The following is a 17,374-nucleotide window of genomic DNA, read 5'->3' on the forward strand; positions in this document are numbered from 1 at the left end:
AAGTAAGTAAGTAAATAAATAAACATACAATATCCTTCAATCTGCTAGGATGGGCCCCGAACTTGTCTAACAGAACTCAATGAAAAGAAATTAATATGTAAGAACAAATTTTCCTTTCCTTATCATCTTGCTAGACCAGTCCAGACCTATGGGATGTACCAGAGGTTTTTTTTAAATCACAGATTACCCTGCTGAAGGCAGTATCACGGCTAGATCAAACATCAAGCTTATAATGTTTGACAAAGGAATGGAGGAAGAACTATGTTGCAGCCCTGAATATCTTCCAGGGCAATGGTTCTTGCTTTAGCTCAGGAAGCAGCCTGAAACCTGGTAGAGTGGACCCTAAAATCCAAAGGAAGCTCTTTCCTCTTAAAAATGTACGCTGATTCAATAGCCAACTCAATCCAGTGTGCAATGAAAGACTTTGAGGCCACATGTCTCGAGAAGACTATAAAGCAAAACAAAACAAAAAGACGATCCTAAATCCAAACAGGATTAGTGACTTCCAAGAAGAGGAGAAGCATCCTGCAAACATCAACTTGTGAAGAATCTTAAAGTTCTCTGAAAGGCAAAGAGTGAAATCATTTGGATCACATGAAGAGAAACCACTTTCAGCAGAAAGCAGGGAACAGTATACAGCAAAACAACATGAGAAGAAAAGCACCTGTAGCTCTCTAATTTATCTAGTCTAACAGACACAAGGAACTAGGGCCTCTGGGACCAGACCCCTAGGTTGGCTTCTCACTGGTCATGCCTATGAAACCCAGAGATTTTCAGGGGGGAAGTTATCAATGTGGGCTACCATTAAGACATATTTTACTATGAACTCATGCTATTTTAGCACAAGATCCATTTTACACAATGAAACCTAGTTGCAAATGGTTTGGGTCAACAGAAAAATAACATGTTCTAATGATAGCCCCTGTTAACTTTTTCCCTCAGTGAGAAGGGCCAAAAGCTGAGATCAAGGGGGCTCACGGTCCCCACAGGGCCCTTGCTGTGACTTCAAGTCGAGCAGAGAGGAAGGCTCCTCAGTTGACTCTCCTGATGGGGGAATCCTACCCAATTTGGACCAAATGTCCAACATACAGTGTGAGGACAAAATGGTTGTCCTACCCTCTGAAATTAGCTCTATCACGATGGGACATCTGGCCCAAAAGCTAAAATAACAAGAAAAGAGAAACTTTTGCATCAGTCTATCTGCATTATCTGTTGAAGCTCATAATGAGGAGTTTATAATTATTTATATAATGAAGACTGTATGTTGAAAGTGAGTTGAAATTTGTTAGACATTAAAATGTATTTATTAATGTTATTTTAATAGAAACAGCTTAGAGTATAGACGGTATATAAATTTTTAAATAAATAAATAGATCTGCTGGAGGCAGAGAAATAGTGGAAAGTTCCTGGATTTACCACTCCTTATATTGGTGATATCATCAGAATCTTTAAGCTGTGCCTCCATCTGCTTGTAAAGGGATACAACCCATAGGTTTGAACTGGTCTTATAAAGAGAAAACTTACTACTTTCTAAACCTGTTCTTAATCCTGTAGTCCTCAGGCATCTTATTGGACTCCAGCCCCTATCTCCCTGGCAACTACTTGCTGACAGCAATTTGTTCCTCTGTTTGTCATTTGTCGTTCTTTAGTCTTTTAGATGACTTTTCTTCTAGCTTAAACTACACCCAAAACAGCCAGCCTATCTGCATGGCTCCTGTGCCTCTGAAATCAAAATATTTATCAGGCTTCTGTTTACCACATTACTTTTTATTTTTCATTCTTTTTAAACTGCCCTCTGATTCTTTGGTGGCCAACAGCACCTCAATCTCTATCTATTTCAGGTTTTGAAGAGCCTGAATTTATTATATAATTCTTGATGCTAACTAGTTACGCGACCCCCGGCATGCTTTCAACTGCTCTTGAATTATCTCTCTCTCACTCAACCAACCGCTTTTACGAAGCGATCCTATCCCTAATGTTTTATCCTCTTTCCCTCCATTTCCTTTCTACCCCCTTTCTTCTTTTTTTTTTTTCCTTTCCTAATTATGTAACTTCCTCTTAATCATCACTTGCAAGTTTGTCCCGTTCATGTCCTTAATGTACACTTCCCTTCTCTTTAATTAAACTTTACTTTTATAAGCATAACCTTTTATCCCTATTTTAACATTTTATTGTAAACTGGCTAGATACCCGTTGATGGTTGGTATATTAAAAATTAATAAACTTGATGCCAGAAGGGGTCTCACCTCAAAATATACAAGAACAGAAGAGGCAAGTGAGATGTCTGGTTTCCAACCTACAGTTACATTTATTACATCAAAAAATCTATGGCGATATCATGAACAATCCAAAAAGCCAGTACATACAGTCCCAGTGTTAGTGCATAACGATCCCAACTAGGATCCAAGTTTTGGCACACAAGTTGCCTTCATCAGGGGAAAGACAAATCACTGAGCTGAGAATGCAAGACTATGGGCTCCTTTTACCAAGATGCGCTAGCGTTTTTAGCGCACGCACAAGATTAGCACACGCTATAGCATGAGCTAGCTAAAAAACTACCGCCTGCTTAAAAGGAGGCAGTAGTGGCTAGCGCGCGCGCTAAGAGTGCACTAAAACCACTAGTGCACCTTTGTATAAGGAGCCCTATAAGTACATTTAGCATGTTGGTGTCTTCGAAACTGAAAGCACTGGCTTTCTGGACTGTTTATGATATCTCCATAGACATTTGTGGAATTGTTTTTGATGTAATAAATGTAACTAAGTTGGAAACCAGACATCTCACTTGCCTCTTCTGTGCCTCTGTATAAAAGCCATATTCCCTTCTCTTGTTTATTTGTAATTTACAGCCTACCTGTTCTGCATATGGACTGCTTTTCAATGTACAAACTCCTGTTTCTATCATCATGGCTAATTCCTAGAGATAACTGGTTAACCCCTTTTGAAAACCTACCCCTAATGGTATCTGGATATAGCAAATTCTGCTTTATAAGGTCAATATTTAAACTCTGCAGTCAACATTCAGATGACAGTTGCAGCATTTAAAAATATTCCTTGATTTTCAGTGGCAGACACTATTCAGACAGCGGCACTAAATATCCAGATAGGGCCAGAGGTCAGAGTTCAATCTGGATAATGGTGAAATGGATAATTTCACTCTATGGCCACACTGTACTCATGTACTGTCAGATAGTGCCAGAGTGGTCTATAACAATTTTCAGTGGTATTATATGCATAGTGCCTATACCAAAAGATGGTCTTGGTTAGCGGCACATATATACTGTAGTTAGCAGGTACTGCATTTCAGGTCATACATTTATAATACATTACCAGTGTTCACATCTCAATAGTAACAGCATTTTGAAAGTCTCAGTGAACAAATGTATACTTTACCATGTTTATTGCAGCCTCTCTCTCTTTTGTAAAGTCATTTGTTAGCTTTTCATAAGCTGCCGTTAACTAAAATCAAAAGCACAAAACAAAGCACATTATAACTATATTAATTTTGGGAGTTGAAAGTATTCATAAAGCTCTATCTGAAATGTTTTGCATGTCGTTTTTAAATATGCATGTCAATATTCAGTAATGGGAGTGAATTAATTTTTTTAAAAGTATTGGTTGAGGCATTAACCCCCCGCAATGGTTTGTACACTCAGCATTCCTATACAGATAGGCAGTGGCTATGATTGCCATATGCATACAGACAATGCCACTGTCTATCTGTATAGTGTTAATAGTCAGATGCTATACATATACTGTATATACTCAAATATAAGACGATCCAAATATAAGTCGAGACCCCTATTCCCCCCTCAAAAGGAGTTAACTCGAATATAAGATGGGGGCTGTTGTTGTCCTAGTGGCCACCGGAGGAGCCAGAGAGAGACCCAGGTGAGAGCAGAGCCTCAGTCAGAATGGGGCGTGGCTTCCCTCATGAAAAACCAGTAGTTTGCACTCGGCAGGGGAGCTGAGGGGAAAGACACGGGTGTCTACCCAATGAAAAAGTTCCAGGCTCAAGCTGGGTAATGCCTTAGACCTGGGTGTGGAAGAAGCTGGGTCCACCCCACCATTTGTAGCATAGGCCAGCAAGCGTTGTGGAGCTGCAAGAAGAGGCAAGTGGCATAAGTAAGGTAACCATACATCCCGTTTTGAACAGGACCATCTCTTTTTCAGACCTCCTATCCCGTTGTCCCCACACATAGCTTCGGGATGCAAAAATGTCCCATTTTCAGGGACAGCGTCCTGAAGCTGTGCTCGGGGACAACGGGAGAGAATTGACGTCGGAAAGAAGACTTCGTGTTGGCTTTAGCAGTAGCAGCAGCAGGGCGGTAAGATAGCAGTTGGCCGGGGGAAAGGAAGGAGGGAGGCTTTTTTTTTTTTTTTTGCATGGCAGGTAGGGCCTGTCCCGTTGTGCTCGAGTACAGCTTCAGGACGCTGTCCCTGAAAATGGGACATTTTTGCACCCCAAAGCTATGTGTGGGGACAACGGGACAGGAGGTCTGAAAACGAGATGGTCCTGTTCAAAACGGGATGTATGGTCACCTTACTTATGCCACTTGCCTCTTCTTGAGTGCAGAAAGAAAGAAATGAAAGAAAGGATACACAGACAGAAGGAAATGCAACCAGAGACTCATGAAATCACCAGACAGCAAAGGTAGGAAAAATGATTTTATTTTCAATTTTAGTGATCAAAACGTGTCAGTTTTGAGAATTTATATCTGCTTTCTATATTTTGCACTATATTTGTCTATTGTTCTATAGTTACTGAGGTGACATTGCATATTTTAAAGTCATTTGCCTTGACATCTTTGAAAACCCCCAAATATAAATGATAATTAACATTTTCTCTGCTATAGTGTGTTATGTAGTTTTAAAAAAAATTTTATGGATACCATTATGAATTAATAAGATATGTGTACATGAAAAATGAATGGAAGAAATTTGGGGTGGGGCTAGGGTGGGGTTGGTGCTAGGGCGGGATTGGGGCAGGGTTAGGGCGGGATTGGAGCGGGACTGACAATTAATAGATGTCCCCTTTTGATGGAAAAAATAAATGGTTATGTTAGGCATAAGTAATGTGACCATTTATTTTTTCCATCAAAACGGGACATCTATTAATATTCAGTCCCGCCCCCAATCCCGCCCTAGCCCCACCCCAGCCCCGCCCCCAATTTCTTCTATTCATTTTCTTGTACACACAATTTCTTATTAATTCATAATGGTAAACATAAAATATTAAAAAAACCCACAATGCACACTGTAGGCAGAGAAAATATTAATTATCATTTACGAGTTTCAGGGTTTTTTCAAAGATGACAAGGCAGATTACTTTAAAATATGCAATGTCACCTCAGTAACTATAGAAAAATAGACAAATATAGTGCAAAATATAGACAGCAGATATAAATTCTCAAAACAGACACATTTTGATCACTAAATTGATAATAAAATAATTCTTCCTACCTTTGTTGTCTGGTGATTTCATGAGTCTCTGGTCGCACTTCCTTCTGACTGTGCATCCAATCTTCCTTTCTTTTGCATTCAACATTTCTTTCAGAATCCAGCCCCATCCCCTTTGGGTCCAGGTCTCTCTCTCTTTTCCCTCTGTTACCCTCCCCAGATTCAGTGTCAATTTTCCTTTGTACCTTTGTTCCAGGTCTCCCTCTCTTTCCCTCTCTGTTTGAACCTCCCATACTCCTGCATCTGCCTCCTATCTTTCCACTTTCATCAAAGCCTTTTTCTCTGTAGTCTTTCTAATGTGCTTACAACCCCCCTTTCTCTGCCTCTTTCTCTCCTTCTTTCCTTCCTCCCTCCCAGCAGATTTTAGCATATCTCTCTCCTCCTTTTTTTCCCCTCGGATCCAGTATCTGTCTCCTTCCTGTTTTCTTCCTCCCAGGTCTGGTATCTGTCTCCTCTCCTTCCCCCCTGCTCTGGCATCTCTCTCTATGCTCCCTTCCTCCTGTTCTTCCCTGGTCTTCCTTCTCAATTTATTTTCTGCCTCTGTCTAAATTATTTTTTACTATTCAGTCCTCAATTTCCCTCTTTCACTGTGTCTACCTATAGCTTGCCACCTCTTTCCCTCACCCCTTCCAGTAACTAACTCTATCCTCTTCCCTCAATCCTGCATGTGCCCTTTTTTCTTTCTCCTCCCCACTTCCTTCCAGTGTCTGCTCCCTCTGTCCCTCACACTTCCATTCAGCGGCTGTCCCTCCTCTCCCCCACACTTCCATTCAGTGTCTGTTTCCCTCTCTCTATCCCTTCCATCTTCTGTTCACCCTCTATCCCGCCCCTTCCATTCACTGCCCTCTGTGCTCTTTCCATCCAGTGTCCGCCCTCTTTCTCTTTCTCTCTCTTCCATATGGCATCTTCCCTCTTTCTATGCTCTTTCTATAAGCTATCTATCTCATGCACCTTCTCTCCTTTGAACATGATTGATTTCAGCTCTGTCACTTCTCCGTTTTTCTCTCTCTGTCACCACCCCCTCCCCTATGCTCTGGCATCTCTCTCTTCTCCTTTCTTTCCTTCCCCCATGGTCTGGCATCATCCTTTCCCTGATTCCCAGCATCTCTCTCCTTTCCTTTTCTTCAATCTCTCCCTCCCCTTCCATGCTCTGACATCTCCTCCTTCCTTTTCCCTTGGTCTGGCATACCTTCCTCCTTCCCTCCAAGCCCTGGCATTTCCTTTCATTCCCTCCCTCATCTTCCATCAACACTCTCCCCAATTCTCTCCCCCTCTGCTCCCTTTCCTCCTTGTCACCAAGGCCTGGTGTCCTGAACTTCATCGGGCAGCAGCAGCATTCACAATTCACTGCTGTTGTCAGCTTCAGGCCTTCCTCTCTGTCGGGTCCTGTCTTCATGAAAACAGGAAGTAGGCAGGACCCGGCAGAGAGCAAGGCCTGAAGCCGGCAACAGCAGCGAATTGTAAACGCTGCCCGAAGAAGGTAATGGAGCACCGAGGCAGACCACTTCTCCCCCCTCCCAGTCGAACCCCCGCTGACCCTCCTATCTCTCCCTCCTGACCCTTCCAGCGAGTTCACAACCTTCCTCCAGTAGCGTCGGCAGCCGCTGCAAGCTAAACAGGCTGCTTCGCGGCTTTCTCCTGCCCGCGAATCCCTCTGCCGCATCACCAATGACATCATCAGTGATGCTTCGCGGGCAGAAGAAAGCCGCAAAGCAGCCTGTTTAGCTTGCTGCGGCTGCCGACGCTACTGGAGGGAGGTTGTCAACTCGCTGGGAGGGTTGGGAGGGAGAGATAGGAGGGTCAGCGGGACCTGAATCAAGGCTGCGATCCCCTGTCCCGTTGTCCCCACTCACAACTTTGGGATGCCCTCTCTGAAAACAGGACATTTCGGCATCCCGAAGCTGTGAGTGGGGACAACGGGACAGGGGATGTGAAAAAGGGACTGACCCGTTCAAAACGGGACGTATGGTCACCTTAGGCATAAGGCAACCATTTGCAAGGACTGACTGGAGAACAAACTACTTATCTTCGATCGTGCAGCCCAGCAGTCCCCTCCCTCATTATCGCCACGGCCCAGGCATTTCCCTCCTTCCTTCCCTTACCTTCGCTGGTGATTTTTATTTTTCTCTCAACAAGCAGTCGGAACCTTTTCTGAAGTCATGTGTGGCTGCCTGAAATTTCTCCTCTGATGCAACTGGAAACAGGAAGTTGCGTTGGAGAAGAAGTTTCCAGCAGCCACATGTTACTTCAGAAAAGGCTCCTGCTGCTTGTTGAGAGAAAAATAAAATTTGTCAGCGAAGGGGAAAGGAGGGAGGGAGATGCTTGGACCGTGGCGAGCGGGAGGGAGAGAGGGAGCTGCTGGACCGTGCAAAGGGTAATGAAGTGGAGGCGGGGTGGTGAGCTAAACAGATGCTGAAGGGAAATTGGGAAGAGAGAGTGGGGAGAAGATATTGAAGGAAAGTGCATAGGAAAGAGGGGAGAAGATGCTGAAAGGAAATGGGGGAGAGTGGGGAGAAGACGCTGAAGGAAAGTGCGTAGGAGAGAGGGGAGAAGATGCTGAAGGAACGTGGGTAGAAGAAAGTGGAACAGATGCTGAAGGGAACTGGATGGAAGGAGAGGATAAAGTAAAAAAAGGCACATGCTGGATTGGGGAGACAGATACCAGATCTGAGGGGAGGAAAGGAGAACAGAGATGCTAAAAAACCACCTGGGGGAGGGAAGGAAAGATGGAACGGAAGAAGACAGAGATGCCAGACTATGGGGGGAGCGGAGGGAAGAAGATGGGTGCTAGACCAATTTTTTTGGGGGGGATGAAGGGAAAGATGGAAGGGGAGGCACTGTAACAGAACAGATGGCATATGGAAGAGGCAGAGAGAAGGCAGACAGTGAATGGAAGGAATAGAATGACGAGAAGATGAGGAAAGCAGAAACCAGACAACAAAGGTTGAAAAAAATTTCTATTTCTTTTCTTTAGGATAAAGTAGTATATTAGTTGATATACATTTATAAACAAAACCCTGACAGCTAGTTCGGCAGCCAGATCTTTGATTTATAAAATTACAATTGTACAGAATATTATTTCTTTTTATACTTTAATAAAACTATTCAAGGCTTGTGTGGTTGGGATCAGATGGTTTGTGGGGACAGGGTGGGGACTGAGCTCGTGGGGACAGAACGGGGAAGAACTAATATACCGGACTCAGAGGAGCTCATGAGTGGGGAACAGGCTGAAAAATTAGAACACATAGAGGTAAGTAAGGAGGATGTCCTCAAGCAGATAGACAGGCTAAAATGCGGCAAATTGCCGGGCCCGGACGGGATCCACCCAAGGGTTCTGAAAGAACTAAAACAAGAAATAGCGGGCACAATCCAGCATGTTTGCAACCTATCCTTGAAAACTGGAGAGGTACCAGAGGACTGGAAATTGGCGAATGTCACACCTATCTTCAAGAAGGGATCGAGGGGTGACCCCGGAAACTACAGGCCGGTGAGCCTGACTTCAATTATAGGGAAGATGGTGGAAGCTATGATCAAGGATGGTATTTGCGAGCATATCGAGAGATATGGCCTACTGAGAACAAGCCAGCATGGATTCTGTAAGGGAAGGTCATGCTTAACGAACCTTCTGTACTTCTTTGAGGGAATAAGCAGTCGGGTGGACAATGGGGAACCTATAGACATCATTTACCTTGATTTTCAAAAGGCTTTCGACAAGGTGCCACATAAAAGGCTGCTTAGGAAACTGTGGAACCACGGGGTGGGAGGGGATGTGCACAGATGGATCGAGCACTGGTTGTCGGGTAGACTTCAGAGGGTCGGAGTAAAGGGACAATACTCTGACTGGCGGGGAGTCACGAGCGGTGTGCCACAGGGATCGGTGCTGGGGCCGTTACTCTTCAACATATTTATCAATGACCTGGAAAAAGAGGCAAAGTGCGAGGTTATAAAATTTGCAGACGATACCAAACTGTGCGGCAGAGTTAGGTTTAGGGAGGAGTGTGAGTACCTGCAAAGGGACCTGGACAAGCTGGAAGACTGGGCAAACAAATGGCAAATGCGCTTTAACGTGGAAAAATGCAAGGTCATGCATATAGGGAAAAAGAACCCGTTGTTCAAATACAAATTGGGGGGGGCATTATTGGGAGACAGCAGTCTTGAGAGAGACTTGGGTGTGCTGGTAGATGCATCACTGAAGCCATCTGCACAGTGCGCAGCAGCCTCGAAAAAAGCCAACAGGATGCTGGGCATCATAAATAGGGGCATAACAACCAGGACGCAGGAAGTCATCATGCCATTGTATCGAGCTATGGTGCGTCCACATCTGGAATACTGCGTTCAATATTGGTCGCCGTACCTCAAGAAGGACATGGCAGTGCTTGAGAGAGTCCAAAGGAGAGCAACGAAACTGGTAAGAGGGCTGGAACACTGCTCATACGCCGAGAGGTTGGATAGGCTGGGGCTCTTCTCTCTGGAAAAAAGGAGGCTCAGGGGAGATATGATAGAGACCTTCAAGATCATGAGGGGCATAGAGAGGGTGGATAGGGACAGATTCTTCAGGCTGAAGGGGTCAACAGGCACGAGGGGGCATTCGGAGAAACTGAAGGGAGATAGGTTCAGAACAAATACAAGGAAGTTTTTCTTCACCCAAAGGGTCGTGGACACTTGGAATGCGCTACCGGAGGAAGTGATCAGGCAGAGTACGGTACAGGGATTCAAACAGGGATTGGACGGATTCCTGAGGGATAGGGGGATCGTGGGATACTGAGAGAGGTGCTGGGATGTAACACAGGTATAGAAAGCAAACCAAGTAATAAGTATAGAAATCCAACCAGGTCGTGCATGTGCAAGACCGGAGGGTTAGGACTTCGATGGGAAGATAAGACTCAATGGGAAACCAAGGTGGCAAGGGGGCCCCTTCTGGTGACTCAGACAGGCCGTGACCTGTTCGGGCCGCCGCGGGAGCGGACTGCTGGGCAGGATGGACCTGTGGTCTGACCCAGCGGAGGCACTGCTTATGTTCTTATGTTCTTAACTCATGTGGACGGGGCAGAGACAGGAGACAATTTTTTTTATCGTGTCATTCTCTACTCCACAAAGCAGGTGAAAACCTGGCTCTTCACCCAAGCCTTTAACATATAGGGTGACTCATTCTGCACCAGGACAAGCTTGCTACACACACTGTAACTAAATCAGTTCTTTATATTTTGTTTAATTGTATAATCAACTTGAGTTTAGCCTCCCATCTGTTTATCCCAATAGACTCTACTACCTATCTTGTTCCCATCTAATAACTGCACTTGGCCCCTTGGTTATAAAATAAGATGTATTGTAGAAAAGCATTATAGTCATATCTATGTTATCTGAATGTTCTGATGTGTACTTATTAGTTGTTTAATAAGTATTATGTTGACACTACATTATATCTGACTTATTTGAATTTCAATGCTGTTATAAATATATTTTTGAAACTGTTTCAAGGTAGGCCTATTGTTACATTTTAATTTGCTGATTTTGAGTTTACCTTACTCACCATATTTGTTTACATTTGGTCTTTGTACTACTGCTAAGCTGTTAACAAAATTGTAAGTTTTATGTTGAATTGTACTTGTTATACAACACCTTGGGTGAATCTCTTCATAAAGATGGTTAATAAATCCAAATAAACAAACATGTAATAACAGCTGCCAACCATATGAATCTGTTTGAATATAGACCTGACAGTATTATAAAAAATCACAAATCAAATGTTGGCCAATATAATTCTCTAGTTCAGTATCAATGAGGATTTCTATAACACACCCTCTAATATTTATATCCTCATTACCTCATATATCTAGAACATACGGTATTTCCAATAAGAAACCTTCTCATATCCATCAAAATTCTTCTGATATACAGCAATTTTCCTTCTTCATTTCCAGACCTTCAAAATTTTATCTACCTTTCATTAATTTACATATACCTACTTTGGGATATGGCTTCAGTGGCTACTTCTGTACAGAATAAATATGTTCAAAATACAGAATTTCCAATGTAGCTAGCTTCCTCATTGGTCTTATCCCCTATCCTTTCTTTAGGTATATCTCTTTATCATTTTAAATGCTTTTCAATAATTTAGTGAATAATTTAATAATTAACTTAGCCAGTAATTTGAAGATTCCTGATGCAGGCCGTTTCAGCCGAGGAGCATGTGTGTGTTGAGTCATTGACTCCCCCTCCCTTTTACTAAACTGCAATAGTGGTTATTAACACAGGGAGCTGTGCTGAATGCTCCACGCTGCTCCCGATGCTCATAGAGTTCCTATGAGCATCGGGAGTAGTGTGAAGCATTCAGTGCAGCTCTCTGTGCTAATAACCGCTAAAGCAGTTTAGTAAAGGGGGGGGGGGGCAATGATTCAACACGCACATGCTCCTCGGCTCAAACGGTCTGCACCAAGGAGTCAGTAAATTACTGACACATAAAAAGAGATTATGTACTTACCTTGGTAAGCTCTTTTCCAGTATGTAGGTGAGACATTCTAGGGTTATTTCCCCTTACTTGCATGAGCTGCAGAAAAAATCCATTCCAGCTTTTTCACTCTGCCTCCAGAGTACTTCCCCCTCTAGAAGTCAGTACTCAAGCATAGAGACACACACCCATCTATGAAGTACAGGCACCTGTAACGACAGGCTAAACTATTGTTCTGTTCAAACAACTAAACAGGACCGTTAACCGCCAACAGATGTGTCAAAGGAGTTCAGAATTACACCCACAACAGGTTATACATATGTACAAACTCTTCTTAACCCCAAAGGGTTGACTGGTCGCCAATAAACAGATTGGATAAGCAGAAGGAGACTGAAATCTAAAATCAGAATCTGAAACAGGCATAGAAAGGACAGGGCGGGGGGTCTAGAATGTCTCACCTATCTACTGGAAAAAAGCTTACCAGGGTAAGTACATAATCTCTTTTTCCAGTGCAATAGGCAAGACATTTTAGACTATAGGGATATACAAAATCAGTCCCCCAAGAAAGCTAGGGTGGGCTTGCTGCACCTGCCCTTAAGACCAAGGACCCATAGGCAGAGTCTTGTCTGGCAGCAACAACCACTCTGTAGAACTTTGCAAACGTGTGAAGAGAAGACCATGTCGCCACTCTGCAAATCTCCTCAGGAGAAACGGATGTAGCTTCGGCCCATGAAGATGTTACACTCCTGGCAGAATGCAACTTAACAGAAATAGGGGACTGTGGCCCCGCAAGAATGTAAGTGGATGAAATGGCTCTACGGATCTACCTGGAGATCATAGCCTTAGAAGCGGGAGAACCTCACTTAACAGAATAAGCCAGCACAAACAGGTGGTCAGAAAGTGAAACTTGTTAGTGACCTCCAAATAATGCAGGAGCACCCTGTGCACATCCAACTTCTTTAGCAGACGATCCTGATGTTTGGAACCCGTTGATTGAACAACAGGCAAACACACTTCCTGATTGACATGGAAAGCTGAAACCACCTTCAGCAAAAAGGAAGGAACTGTTCGCAGAGAAACTCCAGTCTCAGAAAGTCGGAGCAAAGGGTGTCAACACAACAACGCCTGCCATTTGGAAACCCTATGCGCTAAAGTGATGGCAACCAGAAAAATGGTCTTGAGTGTTAAATCCAGGAGAGAAGCAACCCTCAGAGGCTCAAAAGGAGCTCTGGCAAGGCCAGACAGTACCGCATTAAGGTCCCAGGCTGGGAACAGATTCTTAACAGGTGGTCGGACTTGAAGAGCCTCCTTCAAAATCCGAGCAACATCCGGATGCAATGCCAAAGAGAACCGATGATCCTGGGATCTAAAACCAGACAGACCAGCCACCTGGATCCGCAGACACCCCCCCCCCCTCGGGGCCTTTATCCAGACCGGCTTGGAGAAAAGCAAGGACTTGTGACACCGGAGCCGAATAAGGGTCCACCTGATCCTGGTTATACCAGTGCTGGAAGGTATTCCACGCCTTAGCGTAAGCTGACACCATGGACATCTTAGACCTGAGAAGCATAGCTATCACAAGCTCCGAATAGCCTTTATGTTCTAAGACTGCACGCTCAAGAGTCAAGCCATAAGAGCAAAGTGACCCAGATCCTCCATGGCTACTGGGCCTGAGTGAGAAGCTCAGGATAGATGCTCAGGCGCAAACTGCATTCCACCTGCAGCCACATCATATCCGCGTACCACAGTCTTCAAGGCTAATCGGGTGCCACCAGAATGATGCATCCAAGGTGAGTCGCAATCCTCTGAAGGACCCGGCTGATCAGTATCCAAGGCAGAAAAACATATAGAAGAACCTCCGGAGGCCACAGATGCTCTAGAGCAGGGGTGTCCAACCTGCGGCCCGGTGAAGTATTTTGTGCGGCCCTGGTTGAGGACGATGCAGTGTTTTTCTCTGCTGCCCCCAGGTGTTTACCATCTTGTCGGCTCCCTCCTCTCTCTTGCTGCAGCATTTGTGTGGCCCCAGAAACATTTTTTTCGGCCAATGCAGTCCAGGGAAGCCAAAAGGTTGGACACCCCTGCTCTAGAGTATCGAGTCTCTTGCTTCCGGGTTCGGATCTGTGACTGAAGAAGTGTGGTACCTTCTTGTTTCATGCCATGGCTATGAGGTCAAGGCGTGGATGCCCCCAGCCCCTCTCGATCACCCTAAACTCTTGCTGCACTAGGGTCAACTTGCCCGAACCTAGTCTAACGGCTGAAGAAGTCTGATTGAACGTTGCCTACTCCACCCAAAGGAAAAGAAGTCAAACCTCCTGAGGCAAGGGAGAGTTCTTGGTTCCTTCCTGACGATTACCATAGGCACTGCCGTCATTGATCAACCACTTCCTTGGTGACTAAGTCCAAAAGCCCTGAAGAGGATGATGACCACAGTGAACCTCCCCCCCCCAGCCATGAAGGCTGGCATCCGTAGTTACTACAATCCAGGAGGCAATGATTAATGGAACGCCCTGGCAAAGTGATTGAGGATGAAGCCACCATGCCGAGTCCATGGCAGACTTAGCTCTAGGACATCTCGGTGGGGCAACCAGCAAGAGAGCAAGGCATTCCACATCCAGCATGGCAACCCTGGAACCTAGAACCTGTAGGATGTCCCATGCTGAAGGGGCCGTCATCTTCAATATCTCCGAAATCTGTGCCCAGAGCTTCTGTTTCCGAGCCTCGGGCAGGTAAAGATGGCTCGTTGAGGTTTCGTGGACGTCAGAAGGCTCTTCTTGAAGTTGACAATCCAGCCCAGGTCTTCCAGTACGTGAGCAACCAGTCGGCCAGATAAGGGTGAACCTGCAACTTCATCTTCCTCAGATAAGCCACTACTACCACCATTACTTTAGTGAAGGTCCGGGGCGCTGTCGCCAGCCCAAAGTGCAGGGCCAAAAACTGATAATGCTGATCCAGCACATGAAACCACAGAAACTTACAGTGATCTAGAAAAATGGGAATGTGCAAATTCACCTTCGTAAGAACCAGGGAGGCCAGAAACTCCCCCAGAGCCACTGATACAATGACCAGCTGCACGATCTCCATCCGGAACCAAGGAAGCTTGAGAGCCGGATGGAAGTGCTGCAAAACCAGAATCTGTCTTGAATCTTTCGATCCTCTCTTAGGAACGATAAAGTAAACAGAGTATCTGCCTAAGCCTGAATATTCGCTTGGCACCAGCTCTGCTGCTCAAATATCCAGCAAGCGCTGAACAGCAGCCTGGACTTAGCATGCTGTATCTGGTCTCCCGAAAGGACAATACATGAACGAGTTTGATAGGGGCTGTGCAAATTCCAGCTTGTAGCCTGACTGAATAAGTTCCAAGACCCACTGTGCTATCATAATGCGTATACCAGGCAGTCCGAAACTCCAAGAGCTGACCCCCTATCCGCAGAGGGGCTTTTGGCTCCTTGGTGTCATTGGGTTGTAAAGGCAGGTCAGGCAGGATGTGCGGCAGTAGGAAGAGAACGCCTGTAGCCTGGAACCCTGAGAAAATCTCTGCAACAAGGAAGGAGAATCTTGCCTGTAGTCACAAAAATTTCATCAGGAGCCACGAAAAGCAGGATGCCCAGAACCCTCAGGCTGGGCTCTACTATCTGTCAAGGTCTTCGGGTGACAGTCCGTTACTAAATTCATGAGGTCATCCAGACCCTTGCCAAACAACAACTGCTCCTTAAAAGGCAGCAGTGCCAGAGCTGCCTTAGAGGTGGAATCACCAGCCCACTGCTGAAACCAGAGCATTCGGAGGGCTGAAACAGAGTACACTGACACGTTTGCCAACACTTTCAAAAGGTTATATAAGCCACCCGCCATGTAGTCTATCTCAGCCAATAGAAGCTGAGGAAAAGGCGTTCACAGCTGAGTTGACAAGTGTGTGCCACAAAGGACATAGTCACAGTAGCTTTAATGCCTACATTAGCTGGTTCAAAACTTTCTGAAGAACCACCTCCACCTGGCCGTCTTGCACAGTTTTCAACATAACTCTCCCTTCATTAGGGAGAGAGGTATGCCATGTCACCTGAGCCACTAGGGAATCCACTTTGGGCTGCCCCAAAAGCTGCTGATACTCCTATGCCAGGACATAGCTGGACATAGCCCTAGTATTCTGTAAAGGACCCTCCTGAGAGTCAAAACTGCTCCGAAACCACAAAATCATATCCGGATGCCAAGAAAGGTCACAGATTGTGACCGAACGCTGCAGAGCCAGGGAGAAGAAGTTGAAGAAATGGAAGGAGCAGGCTGGGTATCCAAGCTAAACTCCTATAAAGATGCAGCAATCAGATCCGGCAGCACCACAAACTTAAACAAGCGCCTGACAGTCGGATCATCTCTAGGATCTGGAGCCCCAAAGGGATCCACAGATCAAGCACCCAAGTTCAGATCCCCAAATCCAGGAAGTGCAACATTGTTCAACAAAGGATCAGGGAGGTCCGGATCAGCCGCTGAAACTCCTGAAACAGTCTGGAAAGTAGGAACAGACAGCGCAGGCGCAGAGACCCCCGAGGACACACAGCCGCTGAGATACATAGCAGGGGGAACAGAAGAGCACCCAGCAGCTGGACCCCTGGATTGAAATTCAGACCACAAAAATCTCATGAAATCTGAGAAGGTATCTGGACCCTGGGGCACAGAGTCACCCTTAGGTGACTTAGACTTGTGCTTCTTAGGTTGCGGTGGGTCCGTCTCAAGGATGCCAGAAGAAGCCGTAGAACCAAGCCCCGAAAGCAAAGGTGGCCGCCCCAACAGGCTAGCCCATTTCAGCAGTTTTCTGGCAAAAATAAGAATTTTAAAGAAGCATGGAGAAGATGAAAAAAAGATCGTTGCAAATCCAAGATGACCGATGTACCTGAATTTGTGCCAAAAACACGCTAAAAACGGCACTTCCTGAAATTAAAAAATTACAAAACAGGATTTTTCAGGTGGGAAACACAGAGAAACACTAGAAAACCTTCAAAACTCCTCGAAATTAACTTTTGAAAATCGTCTTTGGGCCTGTCAACTCCTCTGTACTCACTGATACCAGAGACAAAGCTACTGCACCTGCTTCCAGCTTTTTCATTGGTCGGTTCTGAATTCACTGCCACTGCTGGAAATGCATCTTCCAAGCTGATCTTCGGGCTGCCAGTCAGACTGCACTGTCTGACTATACCTCCACCCCTGCGTACCACCAGATGTGCACCTGGACAGGCCGAGGCGTGAAAACGCAGCCAGAACGCTGCAGAACACCACTGAGCCCCTTAAGCGCACTATACAGTCTGCGCTCGACCCCCCGCTTAACAGGGAGTGAGACTAGGTCAGGAACATCCCTGAACTCCAAGGAAGACTAAGCAGACTGGCTAATAGGAACCCTGAAGGGAACAGCCTGTCAGCTATAGACTGAAGTCTGTGAATTCTCAAGCAGGCAGAGCTTCAAATCCACTTTAAATACGAAAA

At 45.3% G+C, this 17,374-nt stretch overlaps 1 protein-coding gene across 1 annotated transcript in view; it reads right to left on the reverse strand.

Annotated features, from left to right (window-relative positions):
• Window positions 1–17,374, reverse strand: part of C2H10orf67 (chromosome 2 C10orf67 homolog) — a 215,422-nt gene that overhangs the window by 16,851 nt on the left and 181,197 nt on the right. Inside the window, exon 8 of the mRNA XM_033932886.1 lies at window positions 3,391–3,456. Within this exon, the coding sequence (XP_033788777.1) occupies window positions 3,391–3,456 (66 nt within the window). The remainder of the gene's footprint in view (window positions 1–3,390; window positions 3,457–17,374) is intronic.

The sequence above is a fragment of the Geotrypetes seraphini genome, chromosome 2 (genome assembly GCF_902459505.1).
Source record: "Geotrypetes seraphini chromosome 2, aGeoSer1.1, whole genome shotgun sequence".
Classification (NCBI taxonomy): domain Eukaryota; kingdom Metazoa; phylum Chordata; class Amphibia; order Gymnophiona; family Dermophiidae; genus Geotrypetes; species Geotrypetes seraphini.